The sequence below is a fragment of the Muscardinus avellanarius genome (assembly GCF_963383645.1).
Source record: "Muscardinus avellanarius genome assembly, chromosome: 7".
NCBI classification, from domain to species: Eukaryota; Metazoa; Chordata; class Mammalia; order Rodentia; family Gliridae; genus Muscardinus; species Muscardinus avellanarius.
The window spans coordinates 58,558,345-58,577,485 of record NC_137793.1 but is presented as its reverse complement, the minus strand read 5'-3'; the positions used below and the strand labels follow the sequence as shown (position 1 = coordinate 58,577,485).

Sequence of the window (19,141 nt, the reverse complement as noted above, 5' to 3'; positions counted from 1 at the left end):
TTTAAGCAGAGCATAAATCAATGAAATAGAAAACAAAAACAACAAAATTCAATACAAAAGATTAACAAAACAAAATCTGGGCCCTGTTTGAAAATAAAAGAATAAAATAGGACTGGGAATATAGCTTGAAAGTAGAATGGGCTCTATTCCCAGTAATATATATATATATAAACAAAATTGATAAACCCTTAGCTAACCTAACCAAAAGAAAGAGAGAATCGACCCAAATTATTAAAATAAGAAATGAAAAAGGAGATTACCACAGACAGTGGGGAAACTCATAAGATTATCAGAAAATATTTTGAAAATTTATACTCCAGTAAACTGAAAAATACAATAGGCATAGTGGCATATACTTAAAATCGCAGTACTTGGTAGGCTGAGACAGGAAGATCACGGGTTCGAGACAAACCTTAGCAACCTAGTGTTTCCAAATAAAGACTATAATATAATTGGGCTGGAAGTATATAGCTCAGAGGTAGAATGCTCCTGAGTTCAATCCCTAGTACCACAAAAACAACAACCAAAAAAAAAAAAAAAAACCTGGAAAACATTACTGACTTCAGATTATACTACAGAGCTACAGTGCTACAGTAACAAAATACCATGATATTGGCACAAAACAGACACGTGACCAGTGGAACAGGAGATGGAGAAACAAATTTACACCCTTATAGTCAATTGATTTTCTTTTTTTTTTATGATTACAACAGATATTTATTTAAAGTGATACATCTGAAGGCCAAATAATTCTTAAGTTATTATGTTTCAGGCTTCGCCAGCTTCATAAACACACTTTAAAGACAGCTGCGTTCACAGATGCCAACTAAAGGATTACTTCTTTGCCCATTCTTCTCTCTCTTTTCTTTCCCGGATAACTTCTTTGAGATATGGCTCAAGATAAAATTTATCCTCCTCGTATTTTGTCCACTGTTCTTTAGGCAAGATCTGTTGCCTCATGGTCAGGTCCAGTGCTCTCTTAATGCGAAACATCCTGTCATTATAAAGGTTCTCAGGAAGCCTTCTTAAGGCTTCTTTCACATCTTCATCCTCATATATTGTATCATCTCGCATTAACCCCAGTTTATTGAATCCTGCAGCATTATAATACCATTTTCGAATACCATCCAGCCACCGGCCTGATGCTGCAACTGCAGGCCTACCCGCCATTTTGACCCGGGAGCGAAGCGCGGTCAATTGATTTTCAACAAAGGCGCCAAACACATATGTTGCAAAGAAGACGGCAAGTGGCTTTGGGAAAAGTGGTTATCCTCTTGTGGACGACCTCTCAGCTCACACAAGAATCAACTCAAAATGGATCAAAGACCTAGAAATTAGATCAGAGACTTTGAAATTAGAAGAGGAGGGCATAGGTTCAATACTCCAACATTTGGTATATGTAGAAACTCCCTCCGTAAGACCCCCAAAGTTCAAGAAATTAAAATGAGAATTAATAAGTGAAGTAGCATTAAACTAAGAAGTTTTTTCTAATCAAAGGAAATTACCAAGAATCTAAAGAGAAAGCCTACAGAACAGGAGGAGATCTTTGCCTGCTATTCCTCTGATAGGGGACTAATATCTAAAAATATACAAAGTCCTTATAAGACTTAACACGAAAAAAAATAGTAGCCCAATAATAACCCAACAAAGAAATGGTCAATTGAATAGACATTTCACAAAAAAAGAAATACAAATGGCCAATAAATACATGAAAAAATGTTCAACATCCTTATCAACCAAGGAGATGCAAATTAAACTACACTGGGATTCCATCTAATCCCAGTCAGAGTGGCAGTCATCAAGAAGTCAAATAACAAACGTTGGTGAGGATGTAGGGAAGCTGGAATTCTTCTGTTGTGTTGGGGGATTGCAAATGAGTACAGCTGCAGTTCTGGCCAAACTTCAAGTCTATAAGGTCTCTCTGCTTTATTTTTTGTTTCCAAAATTCAGCATACAATTTGCTGAGTGCAGACATCAATATCCATAGTGCATTTTGAGTACTTTGCTGTCTTGAGATTTCCTCTGCCCATTTAATCAACCATATAAACCATACAACCATCCTTATAAACCATACAGTCTTAATTGGCTAGCCTGACAAAAATTTGTTGAAGATTTATAAGTCATGTGGGCAAAAAGTATTTACATTAATTTTTTAAAATTTATGAGTGCTCATATATACATGTATATATAAATATATATATATTTGTGTATACATGTATATATAAATATATATTTATATTTGTGTATACATGTATATATAAATATATATATTTTTGTGTATACATATATATATATATATATATATATATATATATATATATATATATATATATATTTTTTTTTTTTTTTTTGGTGGTGGTACTGGGGTTCCTGGAAGCCTTCTACCTCCGGGCTACACTCCCAGATCTACTTTTACATTTTTTTTTTTTTTTGATGGTTCTGGGGTTCCTGGAAGCCCTTCTACCTCTGGGCTACACTCCCAGACCTATTTTATATTTTTGAGACAGGGTCTCTTACGCCAGCGCGGCTGGCTTCGAACCTGCGCGATCCTCCTGTCTCCGCCTCCCAAGCGCGGGGATTACAAGCGTGCGCATTACAAGCGTGCGCCACCACGCCCGGCTACATTTTTTAAATTTGGAAACAGGGTCTCCTAAGCCAGCACGCGTGGCTGGCTTTGAACCTGCGTGATCCTCCTGTTGCCTCTCAAGTGCGGGGATTACAAGCGTGCGCCACCACACCCGGTGTGTATACATATATATCTATGTGTGTGTATGTGCATGTACGCATTTGTGTGTAACTGGAAATTAAACCCAAAGGCATTCTACCTCTGAGCTACACCTCCAGCCCTATTTTATTTATTTATTTTTTTGTTAAGGTCTTGCTAAGTTATGGAGGCCTCACTAAGTAGCTGGGGCTGGCTGCGAACCTGCGATCCTCCCGTCTCAGCTTCCCAAATACTGGAATTACCAGTGTGCACCACCACGCCTAGCTCCCTTGCAGATTTTTAGGCACGTCTTAGCAATTGGTAGGTCAGCATATGCCTCTGGCAAGGCCCACGAGGACTGCGGGAAGCCAGGTGAAACTGTAGGCCAGAACTCCACACATACTTCATGTCTCAGACACATCTCACTTTACTCTCACACAGCCTCCAGAATGATGCGACCGCCAAGGAAATACTTGGCTACCTCTGTATTTCTTACCTCCGTTTGTGCACAAAGTTACCTGGTCACCACAGTGTTTGCTCGGGCCTCTTACTTTCACTGTGTTGCCGAGAGACTCTTGCCGCAGGGACCTGCCGAGTTGCTCCCATCACTCTGGGGGCGCTGGGCTCCCACAAGGAGCAGTAGGATGCGCCTCCCCGAGTGGGGAGCCTGTGGCTGTCACTACATGGCAGGAATCTGGGCAAGACCCAATGGTTAGAAACGGATCTTAGGAGAGCTACAAATAAAAACTCATGGAATCAAAAGTGACTCAGTAAGGCAGTTTACCGCTGTGCAGAGGGCGCAAACGCCACCGTAAAACCAGCACAGCCAGCACACTGCCCGGGCAGTCCACTCAGACTTTTATTCCCCAACTCAAGGCTCCTATGTCCATTGGTTCCCCGTTGGCTTTTACAATCTAATCCGGCTGGCTCGTTTCCAAGGACCAGATTTTACAAAAAGAGAAGCATGAAACTAGTACATCTGGGAGTGGAACATACACACCTACAAAAGTTACAACGGGAAAACCGGGCCTACAAAGTGGAAGCCTGCCAGTTTCTGTATGATCTTGTAACTTCTGTCGAAAATATTGTTTTTCTTTCTTACACAGATAAACTTTCAGTTAGTACACAGTATACCTAAAAATATACAAGGCAAGCCTGTGTGGTGGCGCAGGCCTGTAATTCCAGTACTTGAGAGTCTGAGACAGGAGGATCTCAGGTTCAAAACCAGCCTCAGCAGCTGGGCGTGGTGGCTCCTGCTTGTAATCCCAGCATTCGGGAGGCTGAGACATGAGGACCACAGTTCGCGGACAGCCTCAGCTACTTAGTGTGGCCCTCCACAATTTAGTGAGAGCCTGTTTCGAAAATAAAGAGTAAAAAATAGGGCAAGGGGTGGGTGTAGCTTGGAGGTAGAATGCCCCTGGGTTCCATCTCCAGACCCGAAAAAAAAAAAAGCCTCAGCAATTTAGTGAGGCTGTAAGCAACTGAGACCCTGTTTCCAAATAAAACAATAAAATCAAGCTGGGGATGAAGTGCGCGCGCACACACACACACACACACACACACACACACACACGGCAGTCTGAAATGAAGCATACCTTGCTGTGGTTGTTATAAGATGTTAACTAGTTCCGATATTGTTTCTCTCTGACCATCTTGCAAAGGTGTTTATTTCCACATAGCACATGGTTCATTCCATTTTATGGGAAATGGGAACTCTATATAAAGTTATATTTTCTAGAACATCTGCTGAACATGTAATTTGTCAGAAATTAAATAAATAATTGCTAATATTTTCACTTAAGCTCAGGAAAAATGCAGATACCTTACAGAAAACTCTGTGTGTGTGTGTTTGTGTGTGTGTGTTTTACTGGGGATTGAACCCGGGGGTATTCTACCTCCAAGCTACACCCCCAGCCCTATTTTTTTTTTATTCTTTTTTTTGTGGGTCTGGGGATGGAACCCAAAGGCATTTGACCTCCGAGCTACACCCCCCGCCCAATTTTTTATTCTTTATTTTGAAACAGGGTCTCACTGAGTTGCAGGGGGCCTCACTAAGTAGCTGAGGCTGTCCGTGAACCGTGATCCTCCGGTCTCAGCCTCCCAAATGCTGGGATTACAAGTGTGTGCCACCATGCCTGGCTTAAATATTTTTCGTGGTTTTTTTTTTTTTTTTTTGCGGTACTGGGGGTGGAACCCAGAGGCTTTCTACCTCCGGGCTATACACTCAGACCTTTTTAATGTTTTATTTGGAAACAGGGTCTCACTAAGTTGCTAAGAGCCTCACTAAGTACTTGAGGCTGGCTTCGAACCTGTGCCATCCTCCTGTCTCAGCCTCCCAAGCGCGGGGATTACAAGTGTGTGCCACCATGCCCGGCTTTTTTTATTCTTTATTTTCAAACAAAGTCTCACTAAGTTGCAGAGGGCATCACTAAATAGCTGAGGCTGGCCATGAAACTGTGATCGTCCTGTCTCAGCCTTCCAAGTACTGGGATTACAAGCATGTGCCACCATACCTGGTCAGAAAATTTACTACATTCTGATTTGATATAATAATGAATTAAGTAGATTTGCTTTCCTTTTCAACCAACCAGTTTCTTTTTTTTCCCCCCAAATAGAACATTTTTCATATATGGTAAGATTATAGTTTAAACATATTTCTTTTTTTTTTTTTGAGGATGAAAACCAGGGACATTCTACCTCCAAGCTACAGCTCCAACCCTATTTTTTAGTCTTTATTTTTAAACAGAGTCTCCCTGAGTTGCAAAGGGCCTCACTAAGTAGTTGAGGCTGTTCGGGAATCATGGTCCTCCTGTCTCAGCCTCCCAAATGCTGGGATTACAAACATGAGACATCACACCCAGCCAAAGTTAAGTTCAAATAAGAATTTTTGACTGGTGAAGGAGGTCTGAGTACAGGTCTTTTTCATTTTCATTTTATGTACTTATTTATTTAACAGTGCTGGAGGTGAAACCCAGGGCTTTGTGCAAGCCGGGCAACCCAGGGGCACTCTACCTCTGAGCTACACCACAGCCCTATTTTTACTTCAGAAACAAAATCTCCTTAGGCTGTTAAGGGTCTCGCTAAGTTGCTGAGGCTAGCCTTGAACCTGTGATTCTCCTGTCTCAGCCTCTAAAGTACGGGACTACACGCATGCACCACTATGCCTGGCTTCAATTTTATTTCCAGACAGGGTATTGCTGAGTTGACCAGGCTTAAAAAAAAATGTTTAGAAGGCCTTTGTAAACACATTTTCACTTAGGAGAGAGTTCAATCAATGCAATATTCCTTTTTTGTGTGTGTACTTGGGATTGAATCCAGGGGCATTCTCCCTCAGAGCTACTCCCCTTCCCTATTTTATTTTTTATTTTGAAATAGGGCCTGAGTTGCGGAGGCTGCCCTGCAGCCTGCCTACCTCCTACTGGGATCACAGACTAATACAGTGATATGTGTGTGTGTGTGTGTGTGTGTGTGTGTGTGTGTGTGTGTCTGTGTGTGTGTTACCAGGGATTGAACCCACAGGGGCATTCTACATCCCCAGCCCTATTTTTTTTTATTATTTATTTTGAAACATTCTCACTAAGTTGCCGAGAGCCTCATGAAGTAGCTGAGGCTGGTCTCGAATCTGTGATCCTCTTGTTTCAGCCTCCCAAGCAGTGGGATTACAAGCATGTGCCACTGTGCCTGGCTTACAGTGATTCTTAAAACACAAAAAGGAACGATTAGTTTATATAGTAGAGAACAATAAAGCAAACCCTGGCCCTGCCTGCTGTGAGAGTCCTTCATCAGGCTGGAAATGGGGCGCAGTGCTTTTCACTTCAAAATCCTCTTTTTTATTGTAGTGGGGTTGAGCCCTGGTTGGTTCTACTTCTGAGATACACTCCTAGTCCTTTTTAAAAATATTTATTTATTTGTTTATTTATTTATTTTTGCGGGTCTGGGGATGGAACCCAGGGGCATTCGATCTCCGAGCTACACCTCTTGCCCTATTTTTTTAGTCTTTTATTTTGAACCCGGGTCTCACTGAGTTGCAAAGGGCCTCACTAAGTAGCTGAGGCTGTCTGCCAACCGCGATCCTCCTGTCTCAGCCTCCCGAATGCTGAGATTACAAGTGCGCACCGCCACACCTGGCCTTTTTTTAATTATTTACTTTGAAACAGGCCTCACTAAATTGCCAAGGCTAGCTTGAATCTGCAGTCCTCCTATCTTTGCCTGCCAAGCTTTGGGATTAGAAGCATGCACCACCACACTGGCTTTTTTGGGGGGTGGGAGGAGAAGGAGTGCTGGATTGAACCCAGGGGCATTCTGCCTCTGAGCTATGCTCCCAGCCCTATATGTTTTTTTTGTTTTGAGGTAGAATCTTGCTGAATTGCCGAGACTGTTCTCAAATCTGCAATCCTCCTGTGTCAGTCTCCCAAATACTAGAATTACAGGTGTGTGCCACCAGGCCCAGCTCCTTCCTAAAATTTTAGAGAAGAGGTAGCAACATTATTGCAAACCGTGTGTCCCTTGTGCCACTCCTTGTGCAGAATGTGTCCTTGTGCTGTGTGCCCCAGTGTTCGGATGCAAACCCGGGTGGACACAGTGGCTCATGCCTGTAGTCCCAAGCTTAGGAGGCCAAAAATATTTCCACCACTAAATTACTGTCACTTACACAGGTTTTCTGATCAGTACTTAAATAACCCCAGCTAAAAAATAGGGCTGGGGGTTGTGTAGCTCAGAGGTAGAATGCCCCTGGATTCCATTCCCAGTACCACACACACACAAAAAGAAAGAAAATAAAAAGAACTTTCCATAGAGTTGAAAATTTGGGGTTATTATTATTATTATTATTATCTTTTTTTTTTTTTTGGTACTGGGGATGGAACCCAGGGGCATTCTACCTCCGAGCTACACACCCAACCCTATTTTTTATTCTTTATTTTGAAACAGAGTCTCACTGAGTTGCAAAGGGCCTCACTAAGTAGTAGCTGAGGCTGTCCTCAAACCCCGATCTTAAAAGCGTTAACCACCACACCCAGCTATTATTAATATTTTTAAACAAATATGCCAGGTGTGGTGGTATATGCCTGAAATCCCAGTACCTGGGAGGCTGAGGCAGGAGGATGGTAGGTTTGAAGCCACGCTTAGCAACTTAATGAGATCCTGTTTCCAAATAAAAAATAAAATAGGGCTCAGAGTATAGCTTTGGAGGTAGGATGACCTTAGATTCAGTCCCCAGCACCACAAAATAAAAGCACTATCTCACTACAAAATGTTAAGCAAACATTTTCTTGTTGGGATCATTGGACAAGGGAACAAACAAGAGTCTCCTCTTGAGCTGTGAAGATGCTGCCAGAGAGCGCTGTCTGCAGCCCCCCCGGCTCCCCGCTTGCCGGGACACGCGTTGCCGCAGGAAAGTGGATTGTCTTCGGAACATGCTAATGTATTGCTGAGATTCTTCTGGAAGAAAATTTGCATTCAGCAGTTGGCATAGTTTGGATAATTTAATTTTTATTTTTTTGTTTGTATAAAAAATGCACTCTATTCATTAGAATAATAGAAATGTTTACATATTTAACTTCTCTGTGAGTCTAATAATTATAATCTACCTTCCTTTTTTTTTTTTTTTTGGTGGTACTGGGGATTGAACACAGAGTCATTCTACCTCTGAACTATACCCTCAGTCCGGCCTTTCTCCCCAAATTTAAACCATCACATTTGGAGGCTGAGACACCATCGTGCCTGGCTCCAGTTTTTCTTAGTTAACACCAATGCTTGTATCTTTGTTCATTCGTGTTCCTCTAACAAAATACCTGAGACTGGGTAATTCATAAATAACAGGAACTTCCTCAATATTCTGGATGCTGAGAAATCACAAGAAGATCAAGGCACTGGCATCTGGTGAGGGCCTCCTGCTGTGTCGTCTGGTGGTGGAAAGGAGGGAGGAAGGAAGAGACAATGAGATGGCATCCAGACCCACTGTGGTAATGGACCTCCTCTCTGAATAACAACACGGATGTATTCATGAGAGCAGAGCCCACGTGGATTAATTGCCTCTCAAACACCCCACCTCTTAATAAATACTATCACAGTGGCAATTAAATTCCACCAGGAGCTGTGGAGGGAGCAAACACTTAAGCCATAGCAACTTGTTATTTTCCACTTTTAAAATAATAGGCATCCTGATGGGTGTGAAGTGCTATTTTATTGTGGCTTTGATTTGCATTTTTCTAAGGACAAGTGAGTTGAGTTTCTTCTCAAGTTGAGTATATTTTCATGTACCCATTAGTCCTCTGTATGATTTCTTTGGAGAAATGTCTATTTAAGTCCTTTGCTCATTTTAAAATTCAGTTGTTTTCTTGTTGAGTAGTAAAATTTAAAAATAATATAGTCTGAGTATTAATTTATTATCAGATATATGCATCACAAATATGTTCTCTCTTCTGTGGAGTGTGTGTGTGTGTGTGTGTGTGTGTGTGTGTGTGTGTGTGTGTTACTGTGATTGAACCCAAGGGCATTCTACCCCTGAACTCATCCCCATCTTGAATTTTTAATATTTTTGTGGGACTGGGGCATCATTCTACCTCCGAGCTATACCCCCCGTCCTATTTATTTTTCTTTATTTTGCAACAGAGTCTCACTGAGTTGCAAAGGGCCTCATTAAGTAGCTGAGGCTGCGAACTGTGATCCTCCAATTTCCCCAGTCAAGCATGTGCCACTACACCTGGAATTTTTTTTTTTTTTTTTTTTTTTTTTTTGGTGGTACTGGGGATGGAACCCTTCTACCTCTGGGCTACACTCCCAAACCTATTTTATATATTTATTTAGAAACAGGGTCTCTTAAGCCAGCGAGACTGGCTTCGAACCTGTGTGATCCTCCTGTCTCCACCTCCCAAGCACAGGGATTACAAGTGTGTGCCACCACGCCTGGCCTGGCAAATGTTTAATTATTATTTTTTATTATTTTTAATTTTTGTAGCACCAGCGATTTAAACCAGGGGCATTGTATCTCCTAGCTACACCCCCGGTCCTATATTTTTATTTTTTTATTTTGAAATAGGGTCTCACTAAGTAGCTGAGGCTGGCTGAGAACCTGGATCCTCCTGTGTCAGTCTTCCAAGTACTGGGATTACAAGCATGGGCCACATGCTTGGCTTATTTTTTATTTTGAAATAGGATCTCCCTAATTTACTAAGGCTGGCTTGCAACCTGTGATCCTCCTGTCTCAGTCTCCCAATTACTACAGGCATGTACCACTCTAGTTTCTGAGGCTGGCCTTGAACCTATGATCCTCCTGTCTCAGCCTCCCAAATACTGAGGTTACAGGTCTGTGCCAGTATGCCCAGTTTAAATTTTTTTGTGTGTGGGTCTGGGGATGGAACCCAGGGGCATTCAACCTCTGAGCTACACCCCCTGCCCCTATTTTTTATTCTTTATTTTGAAACCAGGTCTCACCTAGTTGCAGAGGGCCTCACCAAGTAGCTGAGGCTACCCACAAACCGCAATCCTCTGGTCTCAGCCTCCCAAATGCTGGGATTACAAGCATGCGCCACCAAGCCTGGCTTAAATGTTATTTTGAATAGCCTCTAGGACTATTGAAGGATTTGTTTTTAAACTAAAGTGTCAGCCGCATGTGATGGTGAATACCCAAAATCCCAGTATTTGGCAGACTGCGACAGGAGGATCTCAGGTTTAAGAACAGCCTCATCAATTTAGTGAGACCCTCTGCAATTTAGTGAGACCTTATTTCAGAATGAGAAATAAAATAGGGCTAGGGGTATGGCTCAGAGGTAGAATATTCCTGGGTTTACTCCCTACTACTAAATAAAGAAAGAAATAAATGAGTGGGGTGTGGTGGTGCATGCTTGTAATCCTAGCATTTGGGAGGCTGAGACAGGAGGATTGTGGTTCACAGAAAACCTTAGCTACTACTTAGACCCTTTGCAACTCAGTGAGACCCTGTTTCAAAGTAAAGAATAAAAACCAGGTGTGGTAGCTGGGCGTGGTAGCGCATGCTCTCAATTCCAGCATTTGGGAGGCTGAGATGGGAGGATCACGGTTTGAAGACAGCCTTTTAAAGTAGTATTGTTCTGTTCTTTGACATCTCAGAGGGAGCTAAACGTGTTGAATGATACAGGAGATCAGGAAGGAATTCTTCATGGTCTTCTTCAATCAGATTTCTAGACTGCCCATTGAGATTTTTGTTTCAAATTCAAAATTAATTTTATTTATTTTGTCTTTTGCAGAGATAGTTGTAGCAGAATATCACAAAAAAATCAAAGAGGCATTTGAAGTGTTTGACCATGAATCAAATAATACAGTGGATGTGAGGTTTGGAAAATTTTTTTGTTACAATTCTAAATTACTGATGTAATTTATAAAACAGAAGAGGGATCTTTTCTTGTTACACTGTACCTTGGATTTATTATGCTATTTAAAGTATTTAAAGCCGGGCGTGGGGAGGCTGAGACAGGAGGATCACACAGGTTCAAAGCCAGCCTCAGCTACTTAGTGAGGCTCTCAGCAACTTAGTGAGACCCTGTTTCCAAATAAAACATAAAAAGGTTTGGGAGTATAGCCCAGAGGTAGAAAGCCTCTGGGTTCCACCCGCCAGTACCACCAAAAAAAAAAAAAAAAAGTATTTATTTAGCCAGGTTGGTAGCGCCTGCTTGTATCCCAGGATTTGGGAGTCTGTGACAGGAGGATCGCCCAGGTTCAAAGCCATCCTCAGCTACTTAGGCTCTCAGCAACTTAGTGAGATCCTGTTTCCAAATAAAGTATAAAAATATGTGTGGGAGTATAGCCCGGAAGCAGAAAAGCTCCTGGGTTCCACCCCCAGTACCATACACTCAAAAAATTTAGGTGGGCGCAAGGTGGTGCCCTCCTGTAATCCCAGTACTTGGGAGGCTGAGATAGGAGGACCACAGTTCAAGGCCAGCCTCAGCAACTGACAAGACCCTCAGCAACTTAGTGAGCCCCTGTTTCTAAGGGAAAAATAAAATAGGGCTGGGGGTGTCGCTCAGAAATAGAAAGCCCCTGGGTTCCATCCCCGCCACCAAGATGGGAAGACTGCTCCGGGTCAGAAAGCAGGGATGTGGCCTCTGCTCCCAGGAGACTGTGTAACCTAGAGATAAACCGAAGGGGCACTATGGGACGTCCCTCCTGACAAGCTGTCATGAATGTGTCGCTCCGCGCCTCCCATCTGAAGGCAGAGCTCTGCTAAGTGCGGGCTGTCTCATCTCTCGGCGGGAGCACTCCATCATCACCACCCCTGGCTCTGGGGATGGCACCCAGGGTCAGCTTGCCTGGCTCGGAGCAGCTCAGGCACTCTTGTCCACGCTGCTGGGGGAGCTGGGGAACCAGAGGAGTTCCTCTCTCTGCACCTGCCTGTCCTGTGAGCGCGGAGCTGCCTGGGCCTTATGGGGAGGGGCGCAGGGTACTAGCAGTGCTGCACCCCCACCTCGTGGCCCCAGGGCTCTGCTCACGCCGTGCTCTGCTCCTGGGAATGGCCCTGTGGGGCCCGGACCCTTCCTCTGAATTTGCTTGCAGGAAAATGAGTGGGCGTGGGACGGTGGTGGTAACTCCTAGGTTCTTTTGCATGATGTTGGGGAGGGAAACCAGGGTCATTCTACCTCGGAGCTACACCGTCAGCCCCCGTCTTTCTGTTTTTATTTTGTTCTGAAATAGGGTCTTGCTAACTCTCTGAGGATCTAAGTTGCTTATGGCTGGCCTCAAGCCTGCAGTCCTCCTGTCTCACAACAGGGTTGGGACGAGGCGCAGAGCAGGCTGTCCTGCCTGCATTTGAGGCCCAGCTCCATGAATGGCAGGTGGGAAGGGCGAGGAAATGCGGGAGGATTCAGGGAAGCGGCTGAGAAGAAGGAAGGGGAAGGAAGAGAAAAGACAGCGCTCACTTCCAGCTTGCTGTCAGACAATCTTCCTAGAGTTGGAAGCACAAGGCTTCATCTGTGTGAGCTTGCTCCCCGACCCCACGGCGCCAGAAGTGGAACCCAGGGCCATTCTGACTCCCAGATGTGCCCCTGCCCCTTTGATTTTTTATTTGGAAACAGTGTCTTGCTAAGTAGTTGAAGCTGGCTGAGAACCTGCATCCTCCTGTGCCGGCCTCCCAAGGACCGGGATTACATGTCCGGCTCCATGACCTCATTTGCGGGTTTTTCTTTGTTTGTGTGGTGCGGGCTGGTGCCTCCGATCTCGGGGAGGAGAAGAATGTAAACTGTCCCCCTTCCTCCCCGTGGGACTGCGGACGGGTGTTCTGGAGAAGCCGGGACTATGCAGTGTGCCATCTGCCCTTTTTTGGTAAAAATGGTCTAGTCAGGAAAAGTAAACATGCTTATAGGCTGCATCCTTTTCCCATTCCAAACTGAAATAACCTTACTGAGGTCAGAGGAAAAGTGTGTTCTTAGAATTTAAGTGGTCCACTTCGTTAAGCAGCGCTGGTTACGAGGACCGCGCTGGCTTTGCATTTGAAACAGCAAAGCCTGGCAGTTAGGGGAGCAACCGCAGGAGCCAGCAGCTTTCCAAGCGTCACTCCTGCGTCCAGGGTAAGGCTCCTTGGGATTCTGAGAGTGTCCCCATCCCCCACCTCCTCCACCAGTGGCGAGGAGGGCAGAGAGCTGCCGGTGCTGGGCACTTGGTTTCTTCTGGTGGTCGCGGTGCCCTGGCTGTCTGTCCACCAGCCGGGGCGGGTGGTGACTAGGGCCTGGCGCCTGCCTTCCCCAGCCTCCGCCTTTTCTCCCTTTGCTAGCCCAGTTAATCTGTCCGGGTTTTATTTTGGCATATGATCAAAACTGAAGGTCCACAGACTTCTTATTTTCAACTTAGTGAACAGTTTATTTCATTTACTTTTTGAGTTCTTAGGCCTGCGTTATAGCATGCTACATTTTGTATAATTGGATCTGATTTGAGGTGTAGTCTAACTTATTGCTTTACTTTTCAGTCATAATTCTGTTTCAATATTATATTAACTGCTATCAATTTATAAAATGCTTTAATATCTGATAGAAATGAGTTTTTAAAATTACTGTGTGTGTGTGTGTGTGTGTGTGTGTGTGTGTGATACTGGACATTGATCCTAGGGGTGTCCTACTTCCAAGCTACATCCGTTGGCCCTGTTTTATTTAATTAATTAATTTATTTATTTATTTGCGGTACTGGGAGTGGAACCCAGGGGCATTCTATCTCCAAGCTAAACCCCCTGCCCTATATTTTATTCTTTATTTTGAAACTGGGTCTCATTGAGTTGCAAAGGGCCTCACCAAGTAGCTGAGGCTGCCTGCGAACCTGGATCCTCTTGTCTCAGCCTCCTGAATTCTGAGATTATAAGTGTGTGCCACCATGCCCGGATTTTATTTTATTTATTTATTTATTTATTTATTTATTTATTTATTTATTTATTTATTTGATGGTACTGGGGTTCCTGGAAACCCTTCTACCTCCAGGCTACACTCCCAGACCTATTTTTATATTTTATTTGGAAACAGAGTCTTTTAAGCCAGCGAGGATGGTTTCAAACCTGCGCCATCCTCCTGTCTCCGCCTCCCAAATGTGGAGATTACAAGCGTGCGCCATCATGCCCGGCATATATTTTATTTTTAAACAGGGTCTCACTAAGTTATGGAAGGCCTCAATAAGTTGCTGAGGCTGGCCACAAACCTGTGACCCTCCTGTCTCAGCTTCCCAAATACTGAGATTATAAGCATGTGCCACCAGGCCCAGCTGAAGTGAGACTTCAGTCTGCAGTCTGGACAGGGGTGGTGGCACATACCTATAATCCCAGTACTTAGGAGGCTGAGCCTGGAGGGTCACAAGTTCAAGGCCAGGCTCAGCAATTTAGTGAGGCCTTCAGCAACTTAGCGAGACCCTGTTTTAAACTTTTTTTTTTTTTTGCAGGTCTGGGGATGGAACCCAGGGACATTTGACCTCCAAGCTACACCCCCTGCCCTATTTTTTAGTCTTTATTTTGAAACCGGGTCTCACTGAGTTGCAGAGGGCCTCACTAAGTAGCTGAGGCTGTCAGCGAACCGCAATCCTCCAGGTCTCAGCCTCCCGTATGCTGGGATTATAAGCATGAGCCACCATGCCCAGCTGACCCTGTTTTAAACTGAAAAATTAGCCAGACTTGTAATCCCCGCGCTTGGGAGGCTGAGACAGGAGGATCGCGCAGGTTCGAAGCCAGCCTCAACTACTTAGTGAGGCTCTCAGCAACTTAGTGAGACCCTGTTTCCAAATAAAAATATAAAAAAAGGTCTAGGGGTATAGCCTGGAGGTAGAAAGCCTCTAGGTTCCACCCCTAATACCACCAAAAAAAAAAAAAAAAAAACCTTAAAAAATAAAATAGTGCTGGGATGTAGGTCAGAGGTAAAATGCCCCTGGGTTCAATTCCATGCACAGGACAGTGGCCAGTGCTGCCCTCAGGTGTGTATCTTGCATGGCCAGTGTGCCATGTTCTTAAGGGAAAGGCAGTTCCCTTGAGAAAAGAGAAAGTTGCCTCCCCTTAATGTTTATGTTACCAAGAGCCCTGGGGCTTGTTTCGCAGCTGAACTCCCAGTCCATCTTGTCAGTTAAGATTCTTGGCAGGCTGGGCGTGGTGGCGCACGCTTGTAGTCTCAGCATTCAGAAGGCTTTGACAGGAGGATCCTGGTTCTCAGACAGCCTCAGCTACTTAGTGAGGCCCTCTGCAACTCAGTGAGACCCTGTTTCAAAATAAAGAACAAAAAATAGGGCTGAGGATGTAGCTTGGAGGTAGAATGTCCCTGAATTCCATCCCCAGTACCGCAAAAAAAAAAAAAAAAAAAAGATTCCTGACAGCGGGCATGGTGACACATGTCCATAATCCTAGTACTTGAGAGGCTGAGACTGGAGGATCGCAGGTTTGAAGTCAGCCTTTGCACTCAGCAAGACCCTGTTTCAAAATAAAAATAAAATAATTAGCCGGACATGGTGGCACACGCTTGTAATCCCCGCGCTTGGGAGGCTGAGATAGACGGGTCGCACAGGTTCGAAGCCGGTCTCAGCTACTTAGTGAGGCTCTCAGCAACTTAGTGAGACCCTGTTTCCAAATAAAATATAAAATAGGTCTGGGAGTATAGCCTGGAGGTAGAAGGCCTCTGGGTTCCACTCCCAGTACCACCACCAAAAAATAAAATAAATAAATAAATAAATAAATAAAAATAAAATAATTAAAAGGACTGTGGTTGTAGCTCAGAGGTAGAGTGAGCCTGTGTAATCTTCAGTACAAAATAAATAAATAAATAAACAAATAAATAAATAAATAAATACTTTAAAAAAGTAAGTAGAAGGGAGGCCTGGCGTTGACTGCCAAGCGCCAGCCAGCAGGTGGCTCTGCACTGCCTGAAGTGGGATGCTGGGCACCTGGAGGGCCGCCCTGAGGTCTGGCGTCAGGCTCTCAGGCTCCACCCTCTGGGCCCTCAGCTCCTCCACTGGCTTCACGGGACTGGCCATGGGAGCAAGTGGCTCTGGAAGTGTGTGTAGCCCGCGTGGGTCCCCAACACCCTCCAGGTTACGGTGAAGCCCAGTCTGTTCTCATAAGACTCTTAGCTATTCGTGTGTGTGTGTGTGTGTGTGTGTGTGTGTGTGGTATTGGGATTGAACCCAGGGGCATTCTACCTCTGAGCTATATATATACCCTCAGCCCTATTTTCTATTCTTTTTTTTTTTTTTTTTTTGGTGGTACTGGGGGTGGAACCCAGGGGCTTTCTACCTCCGGGCTATACTCCCAGCCCTATTTTATATTTTATTTGGAAACAGGGTCTCACTAAGTTGCCGAGAGCCTCACTAAGTAGCTGAGGCTGGCTTCGAACCTGTGCGATCCTCCTGTCTCAGCCTCCCAAGCGCAGGGATTACAAGCGTGCGCCACCACGCCTGGCTTCAGCCCTTTATTTTTTAATCTTTCCTTTTTTTGTGGTGGGGGGTAAGGTCTTGCTAAGGTGATGAGGTTGAATCTGTAATACTGGGATTATAGGTGTGTGTCAGGTGTGCCCAGCTGATAGTGCTTTTTATTTTTTTAATTAAAAAACATTTTTTTAAACTGGGGTTTGAACTCAGGGGCATTTTACCTCTAGGCTAGACTCCTAGCCCTTTCTATCTTTTATGTTGAAAAGGGTCTTACTATGTCACTGATGTTGGTCTCAAACTTGTGATCCTCCTGTCTCAGCTTTCCAAGGACTAGAATTACAGGCATGTGCCACCACACTGGCTTTAAAAATGGTATGTTTGTTTATTTATTTATTTATTTATTCATTGTGGTACTGGGGATTGTAGCTCAGATGCAGAATACACCTGTATTTAATGTCCAATGCCTTAGGGAAGCGTGTGTGTGTGTGTGTGTGTGTGTGTGTGTGTGTGTGATATGAATAAATAAATATATAAATGAACTAAAACCTTTCAAATATATATGTGTACATACTTTGTTTTTTTCTCAGAGTAAACTCAGGGGCATTCTACCTTTGAGCTATACCCCTAATCTTATTTTATTTTTATTATTTATTTATTTATTTATTTATTTTTGCGGGTCTGGGGATGAAACCCAGGGGCATTCAACCTCCAAGCTATACCCCCTGCCCTATTTTTTATTCTTTATTTTGAAACAGGTCTCACTGAGTTGCGGAGGGCCTCACTGAGTAGCTGAGGCTGTCCAAGAACCGCAATCCTCCGGTCTCAGCCTCCTCAATGCTGGGATTACAAGCGTGTGCCACCATGCCCGGCTTATTTTTATTTTGAAACAAGGTTTCAGTAGGTTGCTAAGGGTCTTGCTAAATTGGTGAGGCTGGCCTTGAACCTGTGACCATTCTGTCTCTATCTCCTAGTTAATGGAATTATAGGCGTGCACCACCATGCCCAGTTTATATACCTACACTTATATTACATGTATCTATATGTAATTTATATACAAATAGGGGATGGAGTCTACATATAAATATACATAAAATATAAAATGTATATTTGAGCCGGGCATGGTGGCGAATGCTTGTAATTCCAGCACTTGGGAGGCTGAGACAAGAGGGTTGGGGTTCGCGGACGGCCTCGGCTACTAATTAGTAATGCCCTTTGCAACTCAGTGAGACCCTGTTTCAAAATAAAGACAGAAAAATAGGGCTGGGGGTGTAGCTTGGAGGTCGAATGCCCCAGGGTTCGATTCCCAGTACCCTGTCAAAAGAGGGGAAATTTGATATGTATTTAAGTGATCTGCCTTAAGCCGGTTTTTTCTTTGTTCTGTCCTCTATTCTGCTGTAAATAGTATCTAACACAGAATGCAGTAAATATTTGTTAAAGGAATAAGAGCATTTTCAAATCCTGCTGTGTTCCTAGACATTCTTGAATTGCTTAAATATACCCTCACTTTTCGTCCAACATCAGCTGTTTCCTTAGGGGCAAAATGCTTTGCGTATTCTTTTGTCCCTTGGAATGGCATCGAATGCTGTGAGTCAGGTCTTCACTGGGAGGTTTTGACCTTAGATTGCCCTTAAGCAGGAGACTCACAGCCAACTCAATGCACTGGCTCCACCTTGTGCCGGTAACTGGGTACTGCACCATTGGATGCTAAACATTTTAAGTGATCCGAACGCTGTTTATAATTAAACGATGGTGACACTATTGGGCCACTTACAGTGCCTCATTTGTTCCAGAATCACTTTAATTCTATGTTTACTACTCTATGTATAGTACAGGTGGAGAAAAAATCCTTATCTTAACTATATAAAGGTTTTGGAGTTAATTTGTACTTATCAATATACGGCATCTCCATTATTTTTTACAAAAGAAATGTCTGAAACTTTTATGTGACTCAGTTGATGTTAGTTTTCTTGGACAATCTTATTAAGATTGAGTTATTGGTAATTAAAAAATCCATGAAATTGATTTAAGCAATCAAGCCCTCAGCAACTTAGTGAGACCCTGTTTCAAAATAAAACAAAATAAAATAATCTATAATTACAGTACTTGGAAGGCTGAGACAGGAGGATTGCAGGTTCACAGGCAGCCTTAGCAACTTAGTGAGGCCCTTCATAGCTCAGTGAAGCCCTGTTTCAAAATTTAAAAAATGATAATAATAAATGGAGAAAATTAAAATAAACCAAGTAGGACCGTAGTTTATAGTTCAGAGGTAGAATGCCTCTGGGTTTAATCCCCAGTACTACAAAAATTAATAAATAAAAAAGTAAAAGGGGCTGGATTTGAAACACAGAGGTAGAATACCTCTGGGTTCAATCCCTACTACCAAAAGAATAAAACAATAAAAATAAAAATAAAAATCCAAGCACGGTGGTGCAAGTTTGTGACCCAAGTACCTGGGAAGTCAAGACAAGAAGGTCACAGGTTCACGGCCAGCCTCAGCAACTTGGTGAGGCCCTCTGCCACTCAATGAGACCCCATTTCAAAATAAAAGGCTGGGAATGTAGTTCAGAGGTAAAATTCCCCTGGGTT

General features: G+C 43.6%; 2 protein-coding genes across 2 annotated transcripts in view; one reads left to right on the top strand and one right to left on the bottom strand.

Annotated features, from left to right (window-relative positions):
- Positions 1-834: 834 nt before the first annotated feature.
- Positions 835-1,170, bottom strand: LOC308265620 (cytochrome b-c1 complex subunit 7; the record flags this gene model as incomplete). The annotated part of the gene is made up of 1 exon (XM_080699411.1): positions 835-1,170. One exon carries the CDS (start codon positions 1,168-1,170, stop codon positions 835-837), a length of 336 nt encoding a protein of 111 aa, XP_080555537.1.
- Positions 1,171-3,156: 1,986 nt separating this feature from the next.
- DRC8 (dynein regulatory complex subunit 8) overlaps positions 3,157-19,141 on the top strand; it is a gene marked incomplete at both ends in the record, with an annotated part of 46,518 nt that continues 30,533 nt past the window's right edge. The window contains 2 exons of the mRNA XM_080698693.1: positions 3,157-3,415; positions 10,930-11,014. Of these exons, the coding sequence (XP_080554819.1) occupies positions 3,157-3,415; positions 10,930-11,014 (344 nt within the window). The remainder of the gene's footprint in view (positions 3,416-10,929; positions 11,015-19,141) is intronic.